Source organism: Euprymna scolopes, chromosome 35 (genome assembly GCF_053919585.1).
Source record: "Euprymna scolopes isolate OS-2025 chromosome 35, ASM5391958v1, whole genome shotgun sequence".
NCBI classification, from domain to species: Eukaryota; Metazoa; Mollusca; class Cephalopoda; order Sepiida; family Sepiolidae; genus Euprymna; species Euprymna scolopes.
In genome coordinates this window covers 80584710-80601678 of record NC_136516.1, presented here as the reverse complement: position 1 = coordinate 80601678, position 16969 = coordinate 80584710, and the positions used below count along the sequence as shown (strand labels likewise).

At 30.9% G+C, this 16969-nt stretch overlaps 1 protein-coding gene across 1 annotated transcript in view; it reads right to left on the bottom strand.

Moving 5' to 3' along the window:
* LOC145259960 (uncharacterized) overlaps positions 1-16969 on the bottom strand; it is a 358155-nt gene that overhangs the window by 101879 nt on the left and 239307 nt on the right. The window contains exons 17-18 of the mRNA XM_080117937.1: positions 13357-13482; positions 5834-5956 (exon numbers count right to left, since the gene is read on the bottom strand). Of these exons, the coding sequence (XP_079974063.1) occupies positions 5834-5956; positions 13357-13482 (249 nt within the window). The remainder of the gene's footprint in view (positions 1-5833; positions 5957-13356; positions 13483-16969) is intronic.

The window sequence follows — 16969 nt, the reverse complement described above, 5'->3', positions numbered from 1 at the left end:
AACGATATCGAGAGTCGACAACCACCCAGCTGACACCTTCTCCAGGGACGATCTCTCCATGATTATATCAATGGACTCTATGTAAATATTTGTATATACTTTCTTGCTCTCAATATATCTGTTCTATTTTACTTTTGTGTTTTAGTTATTCAATTTCACGTGTTCAGTCGAGTTTCAACAGATATGTAGAAGCCAAAAAAAAAAAAAAAAAAAAAAAATCAGAAAAAAAGAAAGAAAAAAAAAAACTTCGGCACAATTACGGATCCCTTTCGTTCACAGAAGAGCAACCGATATTTGTATGTCAATCAAAAATCCTTTTTCCATGGACTCATCAGAAACCCAAAAGTTCTAAATTAGAAAAACAAATGCAAAGAAATGCACCCCCAAAATAAAACAACCGAAGTTTTTGTTTTGTTTTGAAAATGATTGATAAGATGAATAAAATCTTAGTCTTATAAATATAGTAAAATGTTGCTGTTATATATGTTCTGTTGTTATATGTTTCAATCGTCAAGCTTCTACTTTAACAGGTTTATTATATATACACGACAGAAAGTATATGTAGAAATATATATATAAATCAACATATATATATATATATGCATATAAATTAACATATATATCTATAATATAAAGCTGAATGTCTGTGTGTGTGTGTGTGTCTGGTCACGAATAGGCTCCTATATGGTTGACTATTTTAAAAAACTGATTACATACAATGATAGAAGATGTATCGAGACACATAAATGGGTATGTTTGATCAAGCAGAACAGTGATTCATTAAAATTGTGGGGGTCTGCGTTCGCACCTGGTCCACAAAGTATGGAAATAAAAAATTTGAAAATTAAAAAAAAAAAAACCGTTTACAAGTGTTTTTTATATAGATGTACATAAGAATATTTTGATAAGTATGTTTTAACTTAAATAGGCATGGTATAATAAAATTTTGTGCTGGCCTCCATAGAATAAAAATAGGCACAAACTTTAATAAAGACTTTTCGTATCTATCTGAGTAAGTATACTTTGATAATTATGTTTAAGTTTGAAGAAATATGGTATAATAAAATTATGGGGGTGTTCGTTCGCGCCTGACCTCCATAGAATGGAAATATGTCACAAAGTTTAACAAGTTTTTTTTTTTTATATAGATCCACAGAATATGGTGATAAGTGTTTCAGTGTGAACAGGTATGGTATAATAAATTATGGGGTTTATCTATTTTATTTTTACTTTCATCATATTTTGATTTGGTTTTGATACCCCCAAATTCGAACCTATCTCATTACAACTCTTCCTTTTCATAACCTATCATGCTTTCATAAATCAGAGTCCATTGTCTGTACGCTGTTTTAAAACACAGTCAACGATGGGTACTTTTGCTAGTATATATATATATATATATATATATATATATATATATATATATATATGTATTAACTTTATTTATTAAACATTTGTATACTTTATTCAAATATCTATTAAGTATTTTTACGTGCATAAAAGTTATAAGAATGGCTAAACTTTTAACAAGGTTTGAACTCGTAACAGCTCGATAAGTAGCCTGATGTTTTACTAACAGACCCCGATACCTCGTCAAAATTACAGCATGATTTTTATTGCTTTAAAATGTAAGATTTATTGTTAATTTATGTAAAAACGATAAAAATCCTGCATAAAATTCAGCAAAATATCGTGTTCTGGTGGTAAAACGCCAGGCTTCTAATCGAGCTGTCACGAGTTCGAACTTTGTTAAAAATTTAGCCATGCTGATCACGGGTGATGCCACAAAACACGTGTCCATGGATGACTTTTATGCTAAAATATTTAATAGATATTTGAAAAATATTCGGATATTCAATAAATAAAATTAATAATTATGACAAAAATCACGTCCGAAATAGGAGCGACGAGAATATAAACAAAAGACAGGTAACTCTCTCAAAACGGTCAGGTGAGCGTAAAAATAAAATAAATCATAAAAACAAATCAACAATATATATATATATATTTCCCAAAGATCAAGTGTTTTCAGTTGAAATTTTATTGATTTTAAAAAGGTAACCATTACAATATTTATTGATATTTTATTGATTATTATTTCGTTCACGACAAACAAGTCGGCAAAATTATGTATCTGTTGCATTTTTAGTCACTTACTTATCAGATGTTCATCTTAGAAATATAGAAAAAACATTATTTTAAACAACTTACATGGTTCATGCAACCGATAAACTCTTCCATTTTTTTCTCCTTACGAAGAAATTTATGAAACTTTTTAAAAATCTATTACGACTGGTCTATGCTAACTGATGGGTGTTTCAGTTAAATGATTAAATTATATGTGTATATGAGACAATATATATATATATATAAATATATAAATATATATATATATATATATATATATTGAAATTTGTAGAGCTTTATATTATCCCGATAAGTCTCCTCTGATAGAATTGAAGTTACTCTTCTTCTATCTACCCTCGTTAAATATATATATATATATATATATATATATATATATATATATATATGATTGCAACGTCTTGTCAGACGAGTGCCACTCCCTCAGACACCCATGAGCCCCAAAATGACTTCCATCGCCACAGAACAGATGCCTGAGGGAGTATCTATACACAAATGTTACAGAGTCTTAGCTTTGTACGACAGCTAAGTCTCTCTCTCGGTTCAAAGTGTTGAGATCTAGCAACAAGCAAGAGCAAGATAGCCAGCAAAAAGTTAAACTGCAGACCAGCTTAATGCGGATACTGGTCTCCCGCTTTATGTTTTTTTTTAATCAGAGATTTGCTTCTCCTATAAAGGTTGCCTTCACCACGGCTTACGGGAGCCCTCTCCACCCCAACACACACATACATACAAACACACACGGTGCTAGTTTGCCATTGACCTCGAAAAAGGGTTTATTCGCCCTTTAGAAGGTCTTGTTTTTAATCCTTAAGGGAGACTAGCCACCCGCCTCACAAAATAAGTCTGGTGGAGGAACCAGTTTAGACGCTGGTGACCCGACCATGGGTCAGGTAGTACTGGGTTACATGGTACCAGTCACATATGCATGACTTCACACACACACACACACACACACACACACACACACACACACACACACATATATATACATATATATATACACATAATATTTATATATATGCATGATATATATGTATATATATGTATATATATATGTATATGAATATATATATAAGTATATATATATGTATATAAATATGTATAAGTTTGGTGGTTAAATTTTAAATTCTGAAAAAAAAACCAACATATAGACACATATATTTGAATAAAGAATTTATTGTTTGACAAAAGGAATATATAGAAGGGGATAATTTCCTTAATCCATGGATTTTCAATAATGGCACATACCATCAGAAGAAATGAAATGCGGTTAGCAAAATGTCCAGCTGTGAATGAACGCTTATTTTGCTTTTCAGTACAATTATTGAAAATAGTTTTTTGAGTGGTTGTGGATAATTATATGGAAAAAATTATACGAAAAGAGCATTTGATACAACCTGGGCAGTCCATTATCGGAAGGAGTACAATGTTCTTCGGGTTATAAATCCAGGTGGGCAGAAAATAGGTCCAGGGGAGAAAGTGATATTCCCATATAGCAAAAGCATGTTGCTCCTTATTGATTTTTCGAAAGTTATACAGGGCAGCCGTATTCGTTGGTGCGTTGAGTGTGTGTTGGTGGGTGTAGTCCAAAAGCTTTCTCGGTGTTGACAAAGTGTATCCGATTTTGGGTGGATATACCATTCCATTGTAATTATCCCCGTGAGTAATAGAATTTGAGGATTCAATTATATATGCAATGAACCACAAAATCAATAGTATGGGTAGCAAAATAGCAAAATAATCCAGGAGATGATATTCAGAACGGTGCGTTGGACGATTATCTTCTGGTATGAATCCCGGTGGATAAATAGTTCGCTTTCTTGTTGATAGAGGGTGATGCTTAATGGAATTTTTTCGGGGGGTGAGGATTTGTATTTTAGTAATCTGTAAAAGGGTTGACTTCTTGATTTTAAGTTCAAATGGGAAATGGATATTCTTGTCATTTTCAATGGGAGTGTGCGTGATATGTGATGGGTGTGCTGTTTTTGCTGTGCAGATGGGTGAGCGGGTGAGGTGGAAATAGAGACGAGTCATAGTCTGAAATTTTTGAATGCTTGGAGGGTTACTTATTTAAGTGAGTTTAACGTTGGGTTCTTTTAATTTTGAGTGCATATTTAAAGGTAACTTGATTAACTGAGATACAGTTAGTTCATTACGCTTGTTGGCGTAGTTTATCTGGTTTAATTAAGTTTATTTAAAATTCATTTAAAATGTATATATTTCTGTTTGGAGGCGGTCTACGGATGAGTTTGTTTTGCTATTCGTTGGGTTGGAATCAATGTTTGAGTGAGTGCTTTATATACTGTGGTTAATTAGCTATTTTTATTATGGGGAGATTTTATTTAAATGCGGGCTGGATGTGGGGTTGCCCAAACGTGGTTGAATTTAACTATTTATATAATAATTAACTGTATATCCATCTGTCAAACCTAAACATAAGTGCAGATATAAGCACATATATACCCACAGACACACATACACACGCACATATACATATATACATACACATATATATAGTATACACATACGCACACACACTGATCCATACCATGCATACATAAATACAGACTTATATACACACGCATCCTTATACTAATGCACATGTGTACTCAATTACATGCATAACGCATACACGCAAACACACATATTGGAAAAAGGAACTACTTATACGCCCGGGCGTGCCTGCATGCGTGTGTACTCAAGTGTACAGCTGCGCCCATATGCACGGCCGAACATCGCTATAATCATGTGCAAACATGCAAGTCACAGAATCACCTTGAAAGTATTACTTCAAGTAATATCTATCAGGATTTTTCATCTGAATTCTATCAGTCTTATCTCGCTTATATAAATATGTATATATATGTATATATACATAATATATATGCATATATATGTATATATATATGTATGTATATATATATATGTATATATATGTATATATATGTATATATATGTATATATATATTTATATAATTTTTATTTCCTTTAAGTAAATTGCAGTCATATCTTGCTACGATATTCAAACCGTTTCGATTATTATTGTTCTCATCAGGCAAGAAAAATAAAGCTGAAATACATTTTCTTATTTTAGAGAAGAAAATATTTTTCCATGTCTAACGTCTAGTAGTTTTTAAAGATCTTATGATGAGAAGTTGAACGGGTTCATTCCAAAGCTAAAAGATGCATTTTATTCATTCATATTTTTTTTTTATTCAATTAGTTAGTTAGTTAGTTTCATGTAGTACGTCTTATACGTGTTTCGTTGAATAGGGGAAAAACTTATCAGAGACAAATGTATGCTCCTCAGCAACTGTTGGAAAGTTTTTTTTTATGTGGAAAAACAAAGGATTTGAGAGAAAAAAAAGATGAAAGGAAATGGGGATATGTAAAGTTTGCAAAAGCATAAATTTAAAACATTTACTTACTGTAGTGTTTAGAGGTAACGTCCCTCTCCGAAAAAATTGAATTTCAAATACCCATGGGAAAACGTCTTTCGTTACCCCCCACACACACACGCGCACACACAGACACACACACAGACACACACACACACACACACACACACACACACACACACACACACACACACACACACACACACACACACTAATTAAAAGTAATTACTTTTTTAAAAATAAATTATGCCAACGTTACGTAACAAGATAAAATTAGCGATATTTACCGACGCAACTGATGTTGTCTTCTGCGAGTTTATATCCAGACGGGCAGAAGCATTTCGCTTTTCCATTTTCTACTCTGCACCCGAAACATTGTGTCATGTTGAATTGAGTACAAATATCAATCACTAGAAAAAAACAAAAACAAAAACACATAAATAAATTAATGCAAATAAAATTATGAAATTTTAAAAGGAAAAAAAAAAGAAATCAGCAAAATGTATGTAAGAATGCACGTATGCAAATTTAATTTTTATGAGCACAAGTTATCAAGTATATAAGTATTTTGATCAAAGATAAAAATTATTTTTCGTATTTTACTGGATACGCCATTCATTATTGTTTGATTAAATGACGGACATAAACATTATGACTGATTAAAAAAACAACAACAACAAAAAAAAACCCCGAAAAACATTCTTCTATTCTTATTAAAATATAGAATCATCAATGTCGAGTCGGCAAATTACGACCAAACTGATTTTATTTTATTTTTTATTTATTTTTAAAGAATTAAATAGCATAAGAAGACATAAATAATCGATAAAAATAAAGACAAAACTTCCTCTTCCTCCCCCTCCCTCATTTTAATAAAAAGAATAAAGGAATATTTTTCCTTTCGTGTTTATTATTATCATTTATAATTTATGATTCAGCCTCTCCGTTTATGCCTGTCATTAGGGTCTGCCAAACGATTGTGAAAAATGGGCCGCCTGTTTCCGTGACGTCAGATTTGTGTTCACTATACGAACTATGGAAAAGCAGAAGCGACTTAATCATTTTTAAAAACCTTTGTTTATCTTCTTCAAACTGCAGTTAATAATTAATCTTTGTTATAATTTTATCAAGTTTTAAGACTTACACAGTTTAACGATTAATAATATTATAAAAATTTGTATATTAAATATGAAATACGGTTTTACTGAATGTTCATTTGGTTACCTACGGGATTCCATATTTTGTTCGGTAAAAAGAGACACAAAAAATATGAGGTGGGAGCCTACAAAATGTTAATATTTATGCAATAATATTTTAAAATTGGTTTTACTCTGGCGATAAAAGAGCTGACAAGAGTCATGTTTATATTAAAACTTAATATTTAGAAAAAAATTACACACAATTAATTAAAAATCTGTTGTACGGAACATTTTGAAATAATGGAATTTTAATCGTTTTAATATTTTAAAAATTAATTAATGTTTACGAAGTTTCTTTTTCTTGGCAATTCAACTGATTATAGTATATATTAATTCAAAAAACAAACGCTATTAAAAAAACATAATAATATTAAGTTTATATCATTTTTTTAATTGCAACTTCAAGGTAAATTCTTGTTCAATATGTGTATTTAAATTTTTAAAAAATAAATATTTTTTACTCATTTGAACTCTTATGTTTCATAGTAAATAGAATTTTCGATAGATTTAAATATATTTTGTTCGAATTTCGAACAAATAAATATGGAGGGGAGGGGGGTAGGAACACGCACTAAAAAAATATTTCCCCTCGTATATTTTACGAAAACTGTATTTTATATGTAATTTCATTCTAAAATGGATAGTACCAAAAATTTCTCGAAAATCATACCATTAGTTGATTTTTGCTAGATTTATTAAATACGGGCATGTTTTCACGTTCGGAATGTCTACTACATGGGAACGTTATTTTAAAGCGCCAATTATGTAAACACGATTTTCGTCTCGCAATTTCATTATTTTCGTTCGATGAAAATATTTAAAAAAAAATTATTACTGGTTTATTTTTCCTGTCTTTTAAATGGTACAAAAGTTATACTGATAATATTAATTTATAATAAAGTTACATCGTGTTACATATAGGGTGGTGTAATTCTGTGGTGAATTTTGACAGTCCCTACCTGTCATTTAACCAAGTATCAGCAAAATGCGAAAAATAATTTTTATCTATAAATTCAACTTGATAATTTTTCCTAATTTTTTGATGAAGATACGTATTTTTGCATGATACGTATACATATCCCCTAATTTTTTTTTTATAACTTGGAATGCAATTTTCATTTATATAAACACACACACACACACACACACACACACACACACACACACACACACACACACCTAATATTGATATTAGATTTCTTATAATTATTCAAGAAAAGTGGCGCTCTTGCAATCGTCATCATTGTGCCAAGGGAGATAACTCTATATTACTAAAATAAATGCCTTAAACAAAACACATGAAATGCGACTATACTGTAAGTTTTATTAAAAAACACATTCGAGTAATTGTAAGAAAAAAAATATGGTGCTTCTTGTTAAGGTAGAGTCGACAGATCGATTAAAAAATATGTCGTCTCAAACAAAAACAAAATTACGTACTTAATTTTCATGTTGAAAATAATAATATAGGCACTGCCAAAAATCAAGTCGTTGTTGTTTTTTAAAACGAAATTACATTTATTAGAATCCATTATTTCTGAGTAACTTTTTTTTTCCAGAAAGATAAAACCCTGAATTTTATCATATAGAAAACAGAATAATGTAAAACTTTTTCTACTATTTTTAATTAAATTTTAAATGTTTAATTTTCCCCAAAAGTTAACAATTGACATTTTTTGTCTTGCACAAAAAACGTACATAAATATTAAAAAAAAAAGGTTTTTGAAATAATTAATTTATTTATTTGTTGTCTAATCAAGATTTAGGATGATTTTCTATGAGAATATGCAAAACTATTATAATATAAGTACCTGGATTTCAAATAATTCCACTTATTCATATAGGCAACCAGTTACTTCGCGTCGATCTAGAGTCCAGATCGACAATGTTTATGTTTGTAGTTGATAAAAAGCAAACTATGGAAGACCAAACAGGCAAAAAAAACAAAAAAAAACTTATTTTTCAGTGACGAAAATTTCAATGTATTATTAACGCTGAGGCTGGCCAGTACCAGATGGGTGACCATTTGTATGAGTTTGGTTTTTAATGTGTATGTGTGTGGGGGCCAGGCCCCCCAAAATGGGGGGGGGGGCAATTCAAAGCAGAATAAAAAAAATTATTTCAGAGCGTTTGGTCCACCGTAGTCGAAAGGCGGCAAACGTTTCCAAACGGGATCGAAAAAATGATGCTATTTTTTAACACAAAGGGCATAATATTTATCGAATTTTTTATGTATCGATTCTTCAAAGCATGCCCTGTTTAATAATGGTCATGCATTATTCGGCTCGCTAAAAAAAATTGTTAATTTATTTATCAAAGATTTTAAAATGGCTTTTTTCGTATAAATATTAAAAATTTTTTTTTTGTTTTGCTTAACTTAAATTAATTATTTTACTTAACATAATCACCGAATTTCACACTTCAAAACTCAAAAGCGGGATAATTAAACACAATCGAAGGTCTGATATTCAGACGTCAAAATAAGGTATGCAAACAATTTTTTTAAAAATCTATAATTCTGTCCCTTACAACAACACAATATGTTGTGTTCAGTTTCAGATGATTATTTTAAGCATAATTGTACCCCTCAAAACAAGGGGGGGGGTTGTAAGCAAAAAAAAAATATATATATATATATATATATATATATACACACACATATATATATATATATCGTTTATGAAAAATAAGTACACTGTTATGAAGTTCATTCTTCTCTTAATAATCGCTGAAAATTTCGTATTGATCGGATAATTACCTGATTTGTGGTAGATTTTTAAAAAGACGGTCCGTCAAAAAGTACTTACCTGCTCCCCCCCCCCCAGTTTTGGCGGTGCCTATAATAATATATTCAAAAATTACGGGCCCTTTTGCACTTTTAGGCAAATGGAAATTAGGAAGATACAAAAGGAACAGCAGTCGTTTGACACCGGTTGAAAGAATGCAATTTGATTGGATAGAGAAATTATGACGTCATTACTATGAAATATTGATAAAATTTAAAAATTGAAATTGTTGAAAAAGAATTGGAAAAGAATGTAATAACTAAATATTTAATAATAGTATTTTTAGAATTAAAAATTTTTTTTTAAAGTTAAGATAGAATTGAAATTATTGTAAAAGAATTTAATGAGTATTTAATAACAGTATAAAAATAATTAATGTAGAAGCATTTTGAAAAGTTAAAGTCATTTAAGTAACAATTCAATCGCTGACTTATAGTGAACTATTTTACTTTTATTTTAAATTTAAAAAACGTTAATTAGCTCTCCAGTTAAAAGAATTTTTTTTAAGTTCAGATAGAATTTAAGAATTGAAAGTATTGTAAATAAGTATTTAATAATAGTATAAAAATAATTAATTAATTAAAATTACGCGTAAAAAATTGGGCCCTCTTGCACTTTAGGCAAATGGAAATTAGGAAGATACAAAAGGAACAGAAGTAGACTGTGAAGAGTTCACACAGGGGGCATAACTCAGAACGAATATTTTAAATTACTTGTTCATGGCGGGTAATATTTGTTGTTTACAGCGATAGACTTTTTTTTTTTTTACTAAAACACAATAGCTATTTGTCTACTCGATGAATTTTCGTAATTTTTGGATAAATTACTATTATCGACATGACAATTAAGTACATAATATTTTTATTGCTGAAAACGACATATTTAAAAAAGATCTGTTGACTTAACGAGCACCAAAAATATTTTGTCACCTACCTTATTTTATGTAACAAAGTTTTAATATCGCTAGAACAAACAAACAAACAAACAAACAAACAAAAAAAAACAAAAACAAAAAGACACTAATAACAAAAAAATTAAGAAAACGCAAAAGATGCAACTATTTACAAACTCAACGACAGTCGCAACTAAACTAAACTAAATAAATACAAGTAAACTAAATAAAGCAGTCGAAAAAAAAAACAACAAAAAAACAAAACAAAACAAAACAAAAAACCTCAAAACAATTACCCTAACATTTTATTTAATAACAATTACAATATCGTCGCATTTCACATTTTTTGGCATTTATGTTATAAAACTTTGTTACAGTAAATAAAGTAGTTGAAAAATCTTTTTAAAAATAATTCTTTGAAAATTTCGTTTTCTTAATGATAAACACATAGTACTCAAATGTTTTGTTTAATAAAAATTACAAAATCATCGCATTATACACGTCTTGTTTATTTATTCTGTACCATTTGGTTGTTGGATAGTGGATGAATTACTGATTAGTGATTGCCCTTTATTCACTACACTATTATAGATTTTCCAGAAATGACTAGTTCCCATCTGCTGCGATTCTATGCGTTCCCTAGTTATTCCAGCATGCTTTCTTTTGGCTGTGGCTATTTTTCTCTTACAATGATTTCTCGCATCTATTAATTTTTGTCGATTTGTATTTGTCTTATGACGTACGAACCGGCTGTCGTTGTGCAATGGCAGCTGCACAACATGTAGTGAATCATAGGGGTGAGTGGGGCTTACTACAATACTTCCGTGTGGGGACGTGCTTCAAAATCTGCTTTGCATCATTCGGTTGTCTCATTGACACTTTGTTCAGCAGGAAGATCCCAAATTCTCTTTTGAAACAAAATTAAAGCATCTATTAGTAATATAGAGTTATCTCCCTTGAACTAATGAAGAAGATTGCAAGAAATAGTTGTATGAGATCTTTATTTGAGCTTTATTTTCCATTATATCACCGGACAGATAATCGTCAGCGACACCCAAGCCCCGTCGTGTGCCTGAAGATGACTTTTAAGGCCAGCATTTAACTTGCACAGTCTGCCACACATATGGTAGACAAAGTTGTGCGTTGAAATGTCTTTCACTTCTGCCTCCGTCTTTTTGCTGACTCTGCTCATGGCATGTGTTTTTTTTTTTCTGGTTAATGTAAGCCGTTTTTATGAAGAGTACACGATTACAAGCCTCACATTTCCAATTGTTCAATTCAATGGGCAAAACCGACACATTGCCTTTCTGAAGATTTCTCTCTATATATATTTGGCTTGTGACCCAAACACGTCACAGGGGTTATCCACTGTGAGAGGAATAATATGTTAATGATTTCTTCTTCTTCTTCTTCTTCTTCTTCTTCTTCTTCTTCTTCTTCTTCTTCGCGTATCTTGGAAGTATGTGATCATACATATGCAGTCCTTTGCATTGTTGTTGTTCAGTTGTGCAGTAGAGTGCAGAAAAAAAACATAAACAAACTCCTGACAAACCGCCCCCTTAATGCTCTCTATCAAACCCCCCAATACTGATGATTACTACAATACTATCTCATTGATTACTGTACACGCAATAACCCTTATCCCTGAGTGGCCTTCGGGCCTTGATAAGTGGTGACCCCCCATGTAAAAAAAAAAGACAATGCAGTGTTGTACCGCATGGCCATCCTCTCCGCATTCACAGATGGTTAGGTCAGTTTTGTATTCCCATCTTGTTATAGCAGCTTTTGATCGCCCCATTCCTGTTCTCAGGCGGTTGAATGTTTTCCGCTAGAGCCAGGCTGCTTTTAAACTGGAAAGGAGACCCTGAGAAGAGGAGATTCCCATGATAGTAGGTCGATGCGATTCCATTCTGCAGCCATATGATTCACGGGTGTCATGTTCGCATATGATTCGAGACTGTTACAAATTTATATGATAATCATAAAACCTTTTTCCAAAATATTTAATTAAAATTCCTTTTAAACTCTTATTCACTCCAAACAAGGCATATTACCAGTAGTCGTAAGTGGTTAATATTTGGGACCATATATATACACGTAGGGAGTTGAACAGCGAGATATCTGTTCATATTATATTTAAATTTCTGCACTAAAAAAATAATTGAAAATTTTATATCTATATCATTAATTGCTAGATGAAAGATAGTGTTTTTAAATTGCAACAGAATGTACATTACATAAAATAAATCCAAGGTAATTTTTTGATTCAATTTAAATTAAATTTTTATACATTACTTTGTAAAATTTTTAAAAGTGCACATTGAAGATAAATAAATTTCAAATTGAATCGTGTACCTTTATTTTTAAAGCCTATAGTAAAACATTTTGTTTACAATTTTCATGCCTTGGATGAAATGCTTTTTTAACTGGTATCTTATCCTTTTAAGATTATATTTTAAAACTCTCTTTCTCTCTATTTCAGTTTGTATTTCTCCTCGCACCACAACTCATTTTTGTAACCCCCTCTTTGTATTATTACAGGTCTGAATATTCTCTCTGTTTCAGTTTGTATTTCCCCTCACACCACAACTCATTTTTTCAACCCCCTCTTTGTAATACAGGTCTAAATAATAAGAAAATCTGATTTTTTTAACAAAAACTTTAAAATAACTTTTTTAGATCAAATCTTTTAAAAACTTCTTTCAGAGGAGAAAATCTTTAAAATTAAATAAGGAACATATTTCATATAGGTTTCATTAAAAAATATTCAGTACATAACGAGAAAAATAGAGATAAAAATTTCAAAAGGACTATGTAACTGGTTACGGTCAATAGTAGTCCTCGCCAGCGAAAGTCTTTGTTATTGTTATTCTATTATTATTTAAAACATTTTGTGTCCTTCTCTTTTGTGCGAGGACTAATAAACATTTTACCTTTGCGACACGATTTCTTATCTGGGTTGAGTTCATAGCCGTCTGGGCAAAGACACTTGTATCCCCCATCGGTATTTTCACATATGATTTCACAGTCGTTATCTGGAGTGGCACATTCATTAATATCTGGAGAAAATAAAATAAAATGACAAAAAGATTATTATCAAACAAAAAGAGTAGAGTGTAGAAAGTGGATCTTGATGTTTACTTTCGCTTCCCTTATTTTGTTCTTGTATTCTACAAACAATATTTAGAAAAAAGAATATTTAATACCTTCCCCCTTAAACAACAACAACAACAACAACAACAACAAAAAAAAAACAACAACAACAACAACACTTCTTTTTTTTTTACCCCAAACAAAATATATTGCTACTTGAAGCGTAAGGGACTATTATTTGGGGACTGTGGAGAGTTCAGCAACGAGATGTCTGTTCACATTACATTTAAACTTCTGCGGATTAGTACAGTCAGGGAAGCAGAGAAACAGGGAGGGAATTTTAAAATCTATACATAGAAATCCTTAGTAAAGAATCCAAGGTAAGTGGAGCAATCATGAGAAACTAGTGGTGTTCTTTCTTTCTTACATATATCCCTTTTTCTATGGACCACTAATTTAATTTGAATGTTAGTTCGTTTAAACGTATCTATCACATTTTTATACTATCTATCTATCTATCTATCTATCTATCTATCTATCTATCTATCTATAATTTAACTTGTGTCAGGCTTTCCCTATGCATATATCTATCAACAATTCAATCTTTGTATTAGTTCTCTTTATTTTAATCTATCTATCTATCTATCTATCTATCTATCTATCTATCTATTTATCTATCTATCTATCTATCTATCTATAATTTTATCTATCTATCTATCTATCTATAATTTAATCTGTGTGTCAATCCTCTTTTTCTTTTTATCTATCTAGCTAATGAAAAGGCAGCCTTCAAGTCTTTTTTACAATATGGTCGACCTATTTATTTTTTATTTTTTTTTACAATATATATATATTTAAATTTTCACTCCAAACAAGGAACAGTGCCACTTTGAAGTAGAGGGCTACTATGGAAAACCTAAGTTGCAGGGGCATTATTAAGGGCGATGAGTAGCAAGATGTATGTTCACATTACACTTGAACTTCTGCATGTCAGTACAGTCGAGGAAGCAGAATCCCGGAAGGAAGTTCCAAAGTCTAGCAGTTCTGGGGAAGAAACTATAAGAGTAGAAGGCTTTCTGACACCTAGGGATCTCTGTGTAGGGGTGGGACTTCGCAGCTTGTCGGATTTGTCAGGAGTATTTACGTGGATGGGGTACAAGGGCTTGTAGTTTGTAAGATGATTCACCATTAAAATACTTGTAGAACAGGCAGAGGGATGCGACTATTCATCGATGGGACAGTGACTGAAGCCTAAGTGACAGTTCAGGACCTATCAGATTAGCGACTCTCTGTTGAACCCTGTCCAGGAGTGAGAGACAAGTAGCAGATGCACCAGTCCAAATGTGACAACAGTACTCCATATACGTGCGAATGGCGGCCTTATAGAGGTACAGACCACTTTCATGCGAAAGTAGTTTTTTAGCACGGTAGAGAGAGCCCACCTTTTTTGCAGCAGCCTTGCCAATGCTCTCAATGTATCTATTCCAGTTAGATTATTTTTTTTGTATTATCTTAAGTATTTCCTGTTTCCTTTGTTCAAGCTCGTTTAACTCGTTGGTTTAGTGGTCTCCATCAATTTGCTGTTTTAATATCTCATTGTAATACAACAGCATGTTCGAGTAGCTTGTTTCCAAGAATTGTGTAACTCTCTTCTTGCTAACTGTTTTCCTCTTGCCTATAACTTTGGTGTTTTTAACATTAATTTAACATTTATTTAACATTAATTTACCAATCATTTAACATTGATGTAATATTAATATAACATTAATTTAGCATTAATTTAACATTAATTTAACATTAATTTTGCATCAATTTAACGATAATTTAACATTAATTTAACAATCATTTAACATTAATTTAACAATCATTTAACATTAATTTAACAACCATTTAACAATTATTTAACAATCATTTAACAATCATTTACAATTAATTTAACATTAATTTAATATTAATTTAACATTAATTTAACAATCATTTAACATAAATTTAACATTAATTTAACATTAAGGCCAATAAGCATATCCTGCCTTTGCGATAATCATCATTTGATCTTGTTAGCTCTTTATATAAAATGGCTTCACGCCTTGTATGGAGTGATTTTCATCTTCTAATATATAAAAACGAAAATATGTGTTTGTGTGTGTGTTTGTGCATTTTTTCTGTATGTCTGGCAAAGGCTTTTTTCCGGCGTCTTCTCGGCTTGCTCGCTCATTCTTATAACTTTTTATATGCTACTGAGATCATAATATCTAACACTTACGAAACGACGTCGTAAATTTATTTTATTTCGGACACTTTTATCTTACAACAAAATTCGCGCTGTAAATTCGTTCTCTCTGCTGCTGCTGCGGCGTGATATTTGACCTACAAAACGACCTGGCGTGTTAAATGCTTATTTTCGGCTCTCCTAAATTCCCTACGTTTGTAGCGTAATGCTATGTCGTCAGACTATTAACCTCAAGGCTTCGGGTTCGAGCCTGCCTACCTCCCTCCCAAAACTTTTTTCGCTGTTTTTTTGTTCGTTTTTTTTTTAATATTTAAACAGGGTTATTACTTTTAGTTTCCATCTACCCCCCAACACACACACCTTTTTCTTTTTCTTTTTCAGATTTTCTTAAGAAGTTTTAACATCCTGGGTTTTGCATCACTAGATGTGGCAGAAACTTCGTGTAAAATATTGAATAATTCGACCCCTTGTCTTTCCAAGCTTATAAGTACTCGAAAATGTAATTCAAACACTAATTTTGTTTTTAAATTGAAGGAGCAAGGAACAAGGTTTCATTAAAAAAAAAACAATCAAAAAGAAACAACGTGATTTAAAAAAAAAAGGTTTTAAACTTCGGACTTTACAGGTAAATTTCTAAAAAAACACTTCTTTTTTTTGTTTTAAATTTGAATATATTATTTATTGATCTTTTATCTTCAATTTGTGATATATAAAACTTTGGTGAGTAAATTAATTATTTACTTTTTAATAGACATTTCAAAAATGGGGGGGGGTGAATTAAAAAAAAGGTTATCTAAAATATTATATTCGGTTTATTGGAAAGAACATAAAATTTCACATTGACCCTGAAAATATCGTAAAAATAGGATCGATAGAAAAATTTTGATAGATTTTTAAAGTTTTAAAATTGAAAAATACTGAACTCGTAAAATTCAATTAATTTCATTTCTGTTTTTACAAAATAAAAAAAATAATATTTCTATTACTTTTTATACAACTTTAATAGTTTATTTTGGAAGTATAATCCATAAAGAAAATAAACAATCCACTTTTAAAAGAGAAATTACGAGTTTTTTTAAAATATTTTATTCGCAGTTTCGTGTTAGGGGTGTCAACAATTCCTACAAAAATTCTGATACACCTATTGCATCACGTTCATTTTTTTTTCCATCACGTTCGCATTTTCTTTTTTAGTTTTTGTGTTCCCGATTTTAAGAAATTAA